The 13,861-nt window shown below is 40.6% G+C and overlaps 2 protein-coding genes across 5 annotated transcripts; both read left to right on the top strand.

Moving 5' to 3' along the window:
* Window positions 1–568: 568 nt before the first annotated feature.
* On the top strand, window positions 569–9,129 carry susd1 (sushi domain containing 1). 4 transcript variants are annotated; one of them, XM_075468273.1, is made up of 18 exons: window positions 570–1,308; window positions 1,421–1,564; window positions 2,106–2,261; window positions 2,478–2,630; window positions 2,916–3,095; window positions 3,864–4,043; window positions 5,222–5,401; window positions 5,481–5,660; window positions 5,842–6,021; window positions 6,247–6,300; window positions 6,762–6,926; window positions 7,094–7,188; window positions 7,274–7,460; window positions 7,621–7,714; window positions 8,123–8,378; window positions 8,460–8,499; window positions 8,615–8,708; window positions 9,041–9,129. In XM_075468273.1, the coding sequence occupies exons 1-18, from the start codon at window positions 1,254–1,256 to the stop codon at window positions 9,057–9,059; spliced, it is 2,412 nt and encodes an 803-aa protein (XP_075324388.1). In that variant the 5' UTR covers window positions 570–1,253; the 3' UTR covers window positions 9,060–9,129. The 4 variants fall into 4 exon arrangements, with proteins under 4 accessions (XP_075324386.1, XP_075324388.1, XP_075324389.1 ...); XM_075468271.1 differs by lacking the exon at window positions 9,041–9,129 and having other exon boundaries at window positions 569–1,308; window positions 8,615–8,787; XM_075468274.1 differs by lacking the exons at window positions 5,481–5,660; window positions 5,842–6,021; window positions 6,247–6,300; window positions 9,041–9,129 and having other exon boundaries at window positions 573–1,308; window positions 8,615–8,787.
* Window positions 9,130–11,832: 2,703 nt separating this feature from the next.
* zbtb26 (zinc finger and BTB domain containing 26) lies at window positions 11,833–13,782 on the top strand. The gene has a single exon (XM_075468276.1). The coding sequence runs from the start codon at window positions 11,833–11,835 to the stop codon at window positions 13,171–13,173; it is 1,341 nt and encodes a 446-aa protein (XP_075324391.1). The 3' UTR covers window positions 13,174–13,782.
* The last annotated feature ends 79 nt before the right edge of the window (window positions 13,783–13,861 follow it).

The following is a 13,861-nucleotide window of genomic DNA, read 5'->3' as shown; positions in this document are numbered from 1 at the left end:
ACTGAAGTGCGTGCAAGAACACAACCACCTGCTGCCACGCACGGCCTTTCTTGGAAAATATCATTTGGAAATTTAAAAGGCCGCGACAGACCAGTTGTTTGTTCATTTAATTAAATGTTTTGGCCTTTTTGTTTTACTGTTGAAAAACATCTGGTTTATCAGTAAACAAAATGACAAAAGAATAACGAATGCCACAATACGGACACATCACAGCTATTAAATATTATTAGAGATTTAACTCAGATGAATAAAGCTAACTGCATCTAAAATGTTTATTTGTACTCGATCGGATGCAGTTCCAGATGTGGTCTTACACAGACTCACAGTTCAGAGAGAGGTTTGGACATAGAGGTCTAAGGACGGGGGCTCGGCTCTCTGAAGGGACATTTGATCAGTCCGGTCGTGCAGAAACTGTGGTGAGACGCTATCGTACTCGTTTGAGTGACAGCAAAACCCCAGTAACGACCCTGCTGGACTGAGAGATAGGAGTTCACCAGACTTATCTCCCCCTCCCACAGCTGGCCAGCTCACACCCCCCAGCGCCCACTGCAGACCCAGTTGTAGAAAAGGAAGGATGTCGGTGAAACTGTGGATTAAAAAGTAGGATTAATAGAGTGGTCACCAAACATATGGCAAACTGTACTATTGTGCTGGAAGTCTGGACCACAATAGTAATGCAAGTCATTGATATCAAGTTCTCTAGAAGCAACCAAATTTAATTCATACAGACCTGTTCACAGACAAAGAGCCAAATAACAGTCATTACACAAAATTATATTGTTAAAAAGTTGGGTTTTTTTTAAAGAGAAGGATGCAATAAAACAAAGTTAAACAAAATTACACAACTACCAAAAATACGTCAAGAAAAGACCCTTACCTATAGCTATCTTTATGAGCAAACATCCAGCAGGTTCGTTTGGCCAAATATAGCCGTTATCAGTTACCACAGTGTGAGTGTGCAGTTTACCAGAGTGAGCACTGAAGCCGTCATCAGCAGTAGTAACTGAATGTGCCAGAGAGTGACAGATGAGGCCGCAAACGCACCAGCTGCAGGAAGACCATTGAGAAAAGAAGCCATTCTCAGGGTGACCTCAGCTCACCCACTCTCAGCGCCCTCTGAGTGTGGGTTATCGAACAAGCTCGGCGTCACAGCCGTCCACGAGAAGGAAGTACAAAAATAAAAAGGAGGAAAGGGATGAGGAGGTGAAGTTTCTGATGAAGTGAAGACAGCTTCTGGGTGACTCTCAGTGAGGATGGATGTCAGAAGCAGGACAATTATTGTGTTTTTTCTGCTCTTTGTACTTTCAGGTGAGGTGATTACTAAATATAAGAAGTATCTTTAACATTTTTATGTGTCACTGACTGTTAGAGAACATTGGAACAAATACACTGATGGATGGATGTTCCTCCGATCCCTCAGGTATGCAAGCAGAGGGCCAGACTGCGCTGGATGTGTGTGCAACCTGCCACACTAACGCCACTTGTGAGGACAAGACAGATGGCTCTGGCAAAGTTTGTAACTGCAAGTATGGCTTTGTTGGAAACGGAAGAACCTTCTGCCAAGGTAGAGAGTTTTGTTATTATGTGTCTGAGAATTATTATGCTGGGAAAAGTGTTTTGCAATGACAAATGAACTCAGTGTTTAAAGTTTTGGTAAATTGATCCATTTTTACACTGGAGACCATTCATTGTAGATCCATTGCATCTTTACAGCTACGCTAATTACTATTTTTACATTACCCGTGGATCAAGAAAGATCCCTCATAGAGATGAGGTTGTACAGATCTCTTAATTTCTGGTTTCCTCACCTGCAGTTTTACTGTTTTGCACCTCAGACCTCTTTTACCAGTACATTTCAAAAGGATATACACAATATGCCACCTGCTCAGCAGCTGCTCTGCAGGCGGACAAAGTTAGCAACTTGTTGAGTAACACCGTGGAGCATTTATTAGCAGAAAATCAGAAGAGATAAACCTGTTGTTGGTGTTAGATGAAAAATCTAAGGCTTAAATCAATCTGGGGAACATGAATGTCTTTCCAGAAGTCATTCAGACATTTGTCAAGCAGAAAGAGAGCATTTAATGATCTTGCATATTTTCCTCCAGACAAAGATGAGTGCCAGATAGGAGCCATTAAGATCTGTGGGCAGCACACGATGTGCCACAACACTTACGGCAGCTACTACTGTACATGCTTGGCTGGATACAGCCCTTCTAACAACATGGCCGTCTTCATCCCAAACGATGGAACCCACTGCCAGGGTGAGTTTTGACACTCTTGGGGTCTTTAAAGTAATTTTGTCATTTTGAATTGACATAATACTCATTGTAGACTTTCTAGATCTGTAGTCTAGAGAGTATATTGTCCTGTTTATTTCCTAAAGAAGAGCTGAATTGACAGAATGACCTCATCTGTGTAACAAGCCTAAGAATGTTGGCGACATTCTTGCTGTGTCACATTTTTACTTACCTTTGCAGACATTGATGAGTGCACGATCATTGGGTTGTGTGGAGAAGGAGGTCAGTGCAGGAATCTCGAGGGCAGCTTTGACTGCAGCTGCCAGGTAGGATACCAAATCCACAATGGACCTGAGCCCTTTCACCCAAGGAGAGACAGCGCTTTCTGCAAAGGTAAAAGTAAATTGATGGGATTTAGATATGATAAATACATTAGTTAGGTAGTTTTTACTGTGAAAGCTAAAGTATTCCTACAGTATGTATAATTTCTGTTGCCAACTCTACACGTTAACCTCAAAAAGGAAATACCTGGAAATAATTACAAGTAAGGGCTAACTAAGATCTACTTTAATGTCATTTACGTTCTTCAGTGCGGTCCTGCCTGAATGAAATGTCCCTCTTTTATGTTAGATTTATGGTCAGTGGATCTAAAGTTTTGTGTGCTCCTGTCCCACCCAGTGGTTGACTGTGGCCAGCCTGTCTCAGGGGAAGACACAGTACTACAGTCAGTCACAGGAACCACATACAGAAGTGTGGCCACGTTTGTCTGTGACGAAGGCTTTGTGTGGAGGAGGGGAGACAACAGCTCTGTGTGTGGAGCTGATGGACGATGGAGAGGAGCCACCCTGGTTTGTGAAGGTAACGGTCTTTGGTGTTCATAATATTCAGAATGCTCAAGTAATACATTAAACAATTATGCTTGAAGCTGTTCTAATCACTATTTTTAATCAGTTTTAACCATGTAATGTGGATCCTGAGTAAATTATATGCTGGCATCCAGTTTTACGTAGTATTTTCTGTTTATTCACAAAGATGGAGCTATTTCGGCTTGAGTAAGCCAGCTGTATGCTACTAACGTTGTAACTGTCTAACGTTAAGGCCAAAACTTAAACTTAGCAACATGCTGGTGAATGTAACATATTTTATATGCAGTCAGTCTCACAGCAACACTTGGACCTCACACAAAAAATGCATTATTATCAAAGTTTTTCAATGAGTAAACTACAAGGACATGTGAAAATGATATATCCATACTTTTTTCCATGTTTCTTTCGATAAACTCTGCTGAACAGGATTTTATCACTTTTTATCATTTCTTCTTGGTGAAAAGAGAACATCAGAAGACCTCAGTCACAACTATACCACATTGGTTTTAAAAAACAAGCAAAGTTCAAGAAAAACAAGGTTTTTAAACCTGTTGATGGGCAATAATATGGACTGACGCATGCATGTTTTCTTAACATATAATTTAATTTTTCAACCAGTTCCAGGAGGACAGGCATTATCAGTCAGATCAATCAAGAGAAAACGGTTTTATGCAATGTATCACAGTTTCAACTTTTCTAGTTTCACACTGAATACTTCATCCATGTCACATGTTTTTTTGGTGCATGTTATTCCTCGTAGAGATCTTGTGTGGAAATCCTCCTTTAATTGAATCCACTGAGCAGGTGTGGAACAATAGCACAACCCTTGGCAGCTCGGTGCTCTATAACTGTAAAGAGGGCTTTTATAACAAAGGAGGACATAATGTTTCCATCTGTAATGAAAACGGTGAATGGACACCCCCAGCTCTGTCGTGCCAAGGTAATTTACACAATGAATTTATTAAAGTGGTTGTCTTTACAAAGGTGAAAAGGTGGGAAATGGTTTCTCATGCTTACCATTAAGACTTTCGTTTGATTCACATGGTAGATTCAGGTGTTTTCACTTATTCAGGCTGATTAGTTGCTGCATGCTCACACTGTCTTTAGAAGAACCAGTGAAATTTAAGTGATACCACCTGTTTGGCAGTAACGTGGAACTGGCTTTTTTCACAGCAGAGATTTTGACTTGTTTTTGCAGTTAAAACGCAGTCAAATAGCTTTCCCTAAGCAGGGTTCGCTCCCACCAAGCGTCTCAGTAAGCAATGATAGTGAACTTAAAGCTCTTAAAGTAGACTATGTACAAAGTCCTGGTCAGAATTATTGGCACTCTTTACAGTTCAGTAGAATTTAAAAACAGCTTTGCAAATATTAGCAAATGAAACAATTTTACTAAGGCTGAATATTTTATATGAAGAGTCATATGACTGAAAGAAAAATCTTTATAGAGAAAAAAATTAAAACATTTGCATATGTTGGAAACAGCAAATAAAAGATTTAGAGTTTTTTGTTTCTAAAAGAAAACTGAAATCAGACTCATTAATGATGGTTTTATGACACAAGAAGTGAATAACAGAAGAAAATATAGCCGTCTATAAAGCATCAGAAGTGACAAGGATGTGAGGCAAAAAAGAAACGCTACTCTGTATAAGAAAATGCCACCAAAGACTACTAAAGAGTTTCAGAATGGCCTGGAGCGATTTGGAGTCGTGGTTTCAGCCATTAGCATCAAAGACAATGATAGACAAAAATTATGCCAGGATGCAAAGAATGACACAAAAAAGGAAAGATTTTAAAGATGTTAATCTTTAAATTGAGTTTATGGACTTATTTTGGCATAAGTTGAATCCTGATATGAACAAGCTAAGACGTGATTTACTTTTGAAAGGGAACCAATAACAGGGTTAGGGATGACTATTTTATTATCAATTGATTTTATTTCAAGTCATCGTTGTTTAAGTGCGATCATAGCAGTGGTTTTCCTGTCAAAATCTTTAAAGAAGACAGTTTTTGCATGTAACACTTATTTCTAAGAATGTGTTTGTTATATTCACAAAATGTGTAATGTTTTTAGGTATTTTTTTAAAACTTAACCTCATTGTGCATCATTTCCTGTCTTAGAGATACTGTGTGGAGACCCTCCTATACTGCCCCACACTGCAAAGTTGTGGAGTGGCAGCTCCACCCCTGGAAGCACAGTGATTTACTTTTGTGAAATAGGCTTTTTTCACAGTGGAGGAAACACTGCATCAGTGTGCACAAATAATGGTTACTGGATTAAGTCTGATATTTTATGCAAAGGTAACATTTTCTTCAGAATTTTTTTTTTCTCATATTTTCCACAAATTAATAACCTTTTCTCCATTTTGTGAATGTATAGAAGTTGACTGTGGTGAACCTTTACCCATCTCCAATTCATTTATGCTGTGGGACAGAGTCTCCACTGTAGGCTCTAAGGTTGCTTATAAGTGTGCCCATGGATATGTCAATGTTGGAAAAGGGAATGTATCAGTTTGTACTACCGGTGGACAATGGGATGGAGTCTCTCTTTCCTGTCAAGGTGATAATTATATTCCTCTATATGTGAGTGTAATGAGTTCCTGTATTGAGTTACCCTCCAACTCAAAGTACTCTTGCACCACTGAAGCTATAAGAAGTCTTGTTTCAGGTGACTTGGGTCAGTGTTTGTTTTACATCCAGCTACCAGTGCTCTACAATGACTTGCTGTCTTCTTGTTGTAGAAATCAATTGTGGGCAGCCTCTTTTTAAACAGCACGCCAAAATGTTTTGGAACGGCACATCACGCGTTGGTAGCATGGTGTATTACCAATGTGAGGAGGGATATTACACCAGAGGCATGAGAAACTACTCAAAATGTGGAGAAAATGGACTGTGGGAGGATGTTGATCTGTGGTGTGAAGGTGCAACGTTTTAACTGTATAAATCTATCAGACCGCAACTGAAGGAGTACTGTATGTTTAGTTGAGACTGTTGTAAGAAATCATTTATTGCACATATAGTGTAACGAAAGCCTGCCAGTTGTTCCCTTTGTCTTTCATTCTGTTAATCTGCTCCCATTATTGATTACCTGGTGGTGTTTCTGTGTTGTTGCACGTCTTTAGTCTGTGCTAATTATTTGTACGCAGAAATAAGATGTTGTCCCCCACTGATTCTCCCCAACACTGACCTCCTGTGGGATGGTAACCACACTCCAGGCACTGTTGTGGTGTATGAATGTATGGATGGATTTTACCAGGAGAGTGGAAATAATATTTCAACATGTTCACTATCAGGAGAGTGGGGGGAGGTAACTGTAATGTGCAAAGGTAGAGTAACAGTCTCTGTATATGTTCATGAGTGATTATTTGTCACAGAAAGCATGTTGCTGGCATGTTTCTGTGAGGAAATTGTCTAACCCTGCATGTTCTGTGATGATTTTAGGTTTTACTTTGTGGCAACTTAAAAAGCTGCATGTGATTTCACTGGGATTCCCAGGAATCAACACAAATTAAAGGGTTTTCTGTCATTTTCTCATAGCATGTTGCTTGTTAGTTTTAGGCTTCTGGTCTCCCCTGGGTGCATGCTGAAACTAATCCTGTATGTAGGTTGAACGGCAGTATGTTTTGAGTCAATCAGTCATTCAGGGCTTCTATTTTTCCAGCTAAATGTGGCCCGGTCCCTTTCCTCCCAAAATCAGAGGTAGTCTGGCATAACAGAAGTGTTGTGGTCCACCGATGCATGGCAGGATATCACAGCTGGAGGGGCAGCAATGTGTCCGTGTGTGGCAGCTCTGGAGAGTGGCAGAGAGCTTCTCTGAGATGTGTAGGTGAGTATGAACATAGCAGGTAAAAACATAAGAATATTTGTAGGTTCTAATGTTCATTAAAAGTGTCCTGCTAGAGCTGGCAGGCCTCTGGTCATATGTAAATAATCTGTTGATAACTTTTTGATCTTTTGCAGCCATAACATCTTATCTTATTTAATCTCATGCAGAAATCAAACCACCTATCAATCACTTATTCATCTATAATGGAAACTGTCTGCGGTGGAAAGCAGAAAAGTATGATGAAGATGTAGAAGTTTATAAGGTAAGCAAAAGTGTTTTCTGGGTTCCCTCACTGTGGTTGGAAGGACTGTGCAACCCTGACGGACACACTGGGTTTTATGATTCAGGTGACTTACACTGGATCCAGAGACTACCAGAGATCCTTTAATGACAGAGGGAGGCACTTTCTGAGCTCCAAGGTCGATCAGCTGGAACTCTGCCTCAACCTGCTTCCTTTAACAAACTACAGCGTCTCCATCACTGCAGAGTCAGTCAGATTCACAGCTACCATCACCACCAACACCACTTTAACAGGTATCATTTCTCTGCAAATTGCACTGTGGCCTTATGAAACAGTTTGTACATTAATGTGAAAACTATACGGTACGCTTTCTGTCTGGAAATATCTCTATACTGAGCCAACAATGTTAGATTGTGAACATGAAATATAATAACATACTTTTATGTTTGATAGTACCTCTGGCACCTGTTGTCTACTACAAAGAATTTGAAACTCCAGTTCCAACTTTGAGGTTACACAGATTGCCCAACACACTGGATCCACTAAGGTAATAACTATAATGGTAAAGGGTGAGATACAGACATATGATAAAGAAAGTACACCCTCTTTTAACTCTAAGGTTTTATGTATCGAGTCATTATTGAAACCTATCTGGTCCTTACCAGGTTTTAGCAACTCTTGCTGCCCATCAATCTGGGAATGGTTATAAGGCCATTTCCAAACTATTTGGAGTCCATCATTCTACTGAGAGAAAGATTATTCAGAAGTGGAAAACATTCAAAACAGCTGTGAAGGGTGTTGTTTCTTTTTTACATGATTGTGTCTCACAGGGGACATGAACTGAAAAAGACCAATTTTATCATGAATCCTGGTCTTGCAGAGGGGTGTTGCAGAGATAATTAAATGAAAATGTTGTCATCGTTACAGTCATGTTATCTCGTTCTTCATTTGACAGTTTGTACCAAGTCTTTGTGCTTCCGGTAGAGGGGATCATGATGTTTGACTGCTCCTCTCCTGCAAGCTTGGACTCATCAAGCAAAATAAAGTCACCAGCAGAGTACATCACAGCCCAGCTTAATGTTCGAAATCTTGGGACAGAAGTTAATTTTACTGTAGGGGATGGACTCTTCTACGGGAGCTTCTATAATCTACCTCTGGAGAGTGGCAAGAACTATTATATCATCTTACGAGCTGTCAATCAGTGGAAAATGGTGGGTTGAGACTGTTGTGAGATGCACTATTAGAATATTTTTCTCAGAATTTTCTTATCTGAACTGAGTTTTCTCTCCAAGGCCTCGAAAAGTTGCTGTGTCCTGTGGGCTAAAGTCACAGGTAATTATCCTGGTGTGTGATCCTGAGGACACAATCCAGAGTTGCAAAACTCTCACGTTACAGCAGAGGGCAACAGAAACGAGTGTTACTCACAGTACACGCGTCCTCTTTGCAGGTACATCATATGTCCTGAGGGTTTCATCGCTGTCTGCTGCTGTGATAGTGGGAGTAGCTGCTTTGGTTCTGTTGTGTGGATACAGTTTCACATGGTATGGAAACCATTTTTTTAATGTGAAAAATCTAAGTGTGGATGTAGATTCTCAGTCATTTGGGTCATGGTGATCCTAAGAGACTGAATAAGAGCGACTGGACTTATTTTTCTTGATTCTTAAAGATGTTTCAGCTCTCATGTAAAAAAACATCTTCAGTTCTGCTTCAGTTTCAGATGAGGGGTGAAACGTCTTCAAGAAAAAGAAATCCAGTTACCCTTTTTTTCAAGCTTTTAGGATAATGGTCTGATGTTAATTCTATGCACAAAACTGTTCTGTACAAGCTGATGCATGTAATTTAATGAGTAATGTCCTTCTGCCTTCTTTTACAGGTGTGTCAAGAAGGCTTAACTGTCCTCAGTGGTGTTTTTTTTAGTCATTGCAACAAATGAAATAAGTCTTCACTTACCTACTAAACAGTCTATAAATACTCATTCAATTATTTTTTAATACAAAAGACAAATTATAATAAACTTTATTTCATATCCACTGAATGAGTACTTATTATCACTCTTGTGACATTTTCCAGGCTCCTCGATGACATGGTTGACATGCAGATCCGATTTCAAGCCTTTTTGGGACACAATATTGAATCACATGCTAAACTTCCTGTTTAGCTCCAAATTTACAGCTCCAAAATCAGCATCTCTCACCCAGTCACTCCCAGATTGCATCAGTCTCAGCGTGACCTTTCAGACCACCTGCCCACAGCCAGTGTTCTGTCAAGGTGAAGCAAGGCAAATATATTCATAAAACACATTAAACAAGAACTGATTCAAAGTGCTTTACTTAATGCAACATAAAAGCATCAAAAACAGAAAAAAATAAAGTGTAGTGAAAGTCATTGTTCAACAAAATTCTGTTAAATCAGTCACTTTAATGCAATGGTAAACAGGAAAGTCTCACAGTTTGATTTGAAAGAAGCAAGAGTTGACGCAGACCTGAAGTTCTCTTGGAGTTTGTTGCACATATGGTGCATCAAAACTGAAAGCAGCTTTTCAATGTTTACTTCTAACTTTTGGGGATACAAAGCAAACCTGTTTCTAATTACCTTAGATGTCATGAAGGTTCATAACATACCAGAAGATATAAGATGTATTTTGCCCCTAGATTTGTGAAAGCTAATGGCAGTATTTTAAAATCACCTGTGATGGACAGAAAACCAGTGTAAAGACCTCAGGCTTGGAGTGATGTGATCCATTTTTCTGTCTTAGTGAGGACTCGAGCAGCAGCCTTTTGAATAGGCTGCAACTATCTGATTGATCAGCAAATACACCGTTACAGTAAGATGAATGCACGGAGCAGCTTTTCTAAGTCACTCTGACACATTAGACCTTTAATTCTTAAAGTATTCTTCATGTGATAGTAGGCTGACTTAATGTGGCTGTTGAAGTTAAGGTACATAATGACATCCAGATTTCTGCCTTGGTTTTTTGTTTTTAACATTACTGGCTGCGGTGGAGCTCAGCTTCTTAATCATTCTTCTTGTCTCTAAAGACAATTACCTCTGTTTTGTCTTTGTTTAACTGAAGGAAATTCTGGATCATTCAGTTGTTTATTTGTTCAAAGCCCTTTCCGAGTGTTTATAAAGGATTGTATGTATCTATTTTAGGGCCCAAGAACACCTCTGGGCCCCTTTAGTCATTCACGTTGACAGTTATGAACACAAACCGCCATCAATTTACGACCATTAAACTGCTCAAAAAACTAATTTACAAAAGCCTTTATAAGTGTTGTGTATAAACACTTGAGAAAGTTCACAAAAACTAATTAGTCCTTTGCAAAAGATTTTTGTCAGTAATTAATTAGTGGAAGTAACCTCAGTGCCTTGAATCATTCTTTTCACATTATTTTTAACACCTTGTGATTCATTGAAGCAAAACAGTTGGTTTTTCTTTATTTTTTTATTTTATTTTTTTGCGTGTTTGAATGAATGAAATAGTGAAGAAAACAGCAAAAATGTAGACATGTCCTGGGCCTTTAATTGTTTTGCATCCGGAGCAGCTCCTTCATATCCTCAGACAGAGACAGTCCCACCGACATCAACCCATCCATTAAGGGCTTGTTAACGAGGAGTTAACGGGTATGCAACACCTCAACACTGCGCTGAATCGATTTAAAAACATGATATGATATAGGTAATAAGCATCAGTTGTACATATTGTCAGATAACCTGTGCCGTTAGCTTGACAGTTAAGTAGTAGGCCAAAGCGACGAATGGATGTGATTTATGGTCAATGTTTTGGTTCTACACTTCATGTCAGACTCGGCTGCTTTACACAGGCTCACGTTTTGTCTTACTGTAACCCAACAGTAACGTTTAGGATACCTGTTTTCCTCGGCGGGGGGGGGAGCTAATGGCAGGGTTACGATAGCAGGCAGGCTAAGCTAATTGAAATGCTACCTTTGGTCTAGTCAACTTGGACAGCAAAAACCAACAGCCAGCATCTGCTTAAAAATGACCGAAACCTTCACATGAGCATTATGGTTATCTGGAAATTATAGCCAGGTCGTAACGGTATAAAAAAAACGTCAAAGTCTTTTACAGTATAATAAAATAAGGCTTTTGGGTGTTGGTGACTTGCTGGTCCTTAACAACTACCACCAAGAAATGTATGGAACCATTAAATTTTTTAAAAAACGAAGAAAATAGTTTATTTCCTGATTACCATATTGAATATTGGAGTCTGTTTTTGTTTGTTATAGTTTAACATATTGGTGAAAAATCTACAAAAGAAGCTTTTGAAACAATCAAACTTAAAATTGACAGGTTTTCTTACCGACCATCTGGCTCCATGGTTTCACCATTCATTAGAACGGCTCAAGATATGGTTAGATACAAATGTAACTGCCACAGGTGGTGCTTTTTTTTTTTTATCTCTTATTGAATGATAGGACAGGTATAGTTTAATTTTACAACACACCACACCTCTTTAGTCTATGGTGAAATCATTGAGTTTTTGCATGTAGGTGTGGCCTCCTGCCATTTGTAATACCCTGGTAAAAGTCAAAATGTCAAAAATCACTCAGTTAATATGGTGTTGCGGCTCAGTAATAATCTAGATAATCCAGTGTCTGAATTTTTCCCAACAGGTGCAGTGCAGCTGCCGTCCTGCGGTTCACGATGGCCCAGAACCAGGTAATCTTGCAGTTCCGCTTCACCACGTTTGGAGACTCCATGCTGCAGAAGATGAACCTTCTTCGACATCAGAGGCGCTTCTGTGATGTCACAGTGCGCATCAATCAGCTGGAGGTTCCCGGTCACAAGGTGGTGTTTGCTGCTGGCTCGTCTTTCTTGAGAGACCAGTTCATCCTTCAGCAAGACTCTAAAGAGGTCCAGATCTCCATGATTCAGGAAGCAGAAGTAGGTCGGCAGTTGTTGCTGTCCTGCTACACCGGCCAGCTGGAGTTTCCTGAGCTGGAGCTGGTGCATTACCTGACGGTGGCCAGCTTCCTCCAAATGGGCCACATTGTGGAGCAGTGCACTCAAGCCCTTAGCAAGTTCATCAAGCCTCAGGCTTCACGTCAGCTGGAGGTGGATGTGGACATGAAGAGGGAGAAGAAGGCGGAGGGTTTATCCTCGCATGCACAGAGAGAGACTGAGCACTCTCAGGTTCGGACTGTCCCTCAGGAGGAGGAGGAGGACGAGGATGAAGATGATGATGATGAGGAGGAGGAGGAGGAGGTGGTTGTGGGCCAGGTTGAGGGAGACAATAATGATGACAGTGACGATGACGATGTGATTATAGAGCCCAAGAGCCCTGTACAGACTTTGAGCAGGCGTCCAAGGCAGTGCATCATGGAAAATGACATCACCATTGTAAAGGTGGAGTCTGTGTCGGATGTAGCCGAAAACTCCATCACCGGTCACTTCTCTGCCAGTCCTCCTGCTGCCCTCCACTCCCCTGAACCCCAGCACTCGCTTATCAACTCCACCGTGGACAGCCGTAGCAGTGAGATGGTGGCTCCACCTGGCATGGCCGGATACCCGCTCAGCCCCCCTCCCCCATCCCCTCCAGCAGAGAAACACAGCGGGCACCAGAGGAACTATGACAAACCCCTGCAGTGGTACCACCAGTGCCCCAAGTGTGCCCGGGTCTTCCGCCAACTGGAGAACTACGCCAACCACCTCAAGATGCACAAGCTGTTCATGTGCCTGCTGTGCGGCAAGACCTTCACACAGAAAGGCAACCTGCACCGGCACATGCGTGTGCACGCCGGCATCAAACCCTTCCAGTGTAAAATCTGCGGCAAGACCTTCACCCAGAAGTGCTCGTTGTTGGATCACTTGAACCTGCACAGCGGGGATAAGCCGCACCGCTGTAACTACTGCGACATGGTGTTCGCTCACAAGCCGGTACTGCGCAAACACCTCAAACAGATCCACGGCAAGAACAGCTTCGACAACGCCAATGAACGCAGCCTGCACGAGGGGGGGGTTGAGTTTGATTTCGGACGAATATAAAATCCCTGAAACTTTTTCTTTTTCTTTTAGGATATTCTTTGTGTTACCCTGAAAGTACCGAACGACCCAGATGAGTGACGCTTTAACTGGAGAACATTTAGTTTTCCAGGTCAGCACTTCATTGTAGCCTCATAACTGTGGACTTATGTCTTATTTTTAATAAATTACAGTGTAGATGTCTTCATGTCATACTTGAAAATTCAACGCTGAAACACAAAACATAGTGATTAAACATGATTAGTTTAATTAATGAATAATCCTGTCTTTGTGTGTGCTGTTATATGAAAAAAATAACATTGCAAAATGGAAAGTATCCATTTGTATATTGTGTATACAACCTGCTGTAGCCTTTCTTTTATGCCAGTGTAACTCTGGCAACATGGACTTTGAAAGAAAAAGAAACTTGAAAGTGTATGGGTACAAAGTATTTTACCGGAGACATTTTGTTGTTGGACCAAATGGGATGCCAAAGTGTCTGTGTGACATAAAATGGTTGTTTTATATAGACTTTATATCAAAGGTACAACTGGACCAAAAGTGACATTGTATCTGTTCCGTGATCATGAAAGTCAGTGTGTTTATTGAAATAAAAAAATAGGCCATTCTTAACCGGTCTTGCTCAAACTGTTACACAAGTTACCTCTCAGTTATTGTGCAGCAGAAAAGTACATTACACTTGTGAAAGTGG

The sequence above is a fragment of the Odontesthes bonariensis genome, chromosome 6 (genome assembly GCF_027942865.1).
Source record: "Odontesthes bonariensis isolate fOdoBon6 chromosome 6, fOdoBon6.hap1, whole genome shotgun sequence".
NCBI lineage: Eukaryota > Metazoa > Chordata > Actinopteri > Atheriniformes > Atherinopsidae > Odontesthes > Odontesthes bonariensis.
This window is presented reverse-complemented; position numbering and strand designations above follow the sequence as displayed.

Bases quoted from the DNA above. Each gene is read 5' to 3' on its own strand.
- zbtb26 (XM_075468276.1), top strand. From the start codon at position 11,833: ATGGCCCAGAACCAGGTAATCTTGCAGTTCCGCTTCACCACGTTTGGA.
- susd1 (XM_075468271.1), top strand. From the start codon at position 1,254: ATGGATGTCAGAAGCAGGACAATTATTGTGTTTTTTCTGCTCTTTGTA. The intron at 6,927-7,093 runs GTGAGTATGAAC...AATCTCATGCAG, and splicing joins AGCTTCTCTGAGATGTGTAG to AAATCAAACCACCTATCAAT. The intron at 7,189-7,273 runs GTAAGCAAAAGT...TTTATGATTCAG, and splicing joins AAGATGTAGAAGTTTATAAG to GTGACTTACACTGGATCCAG.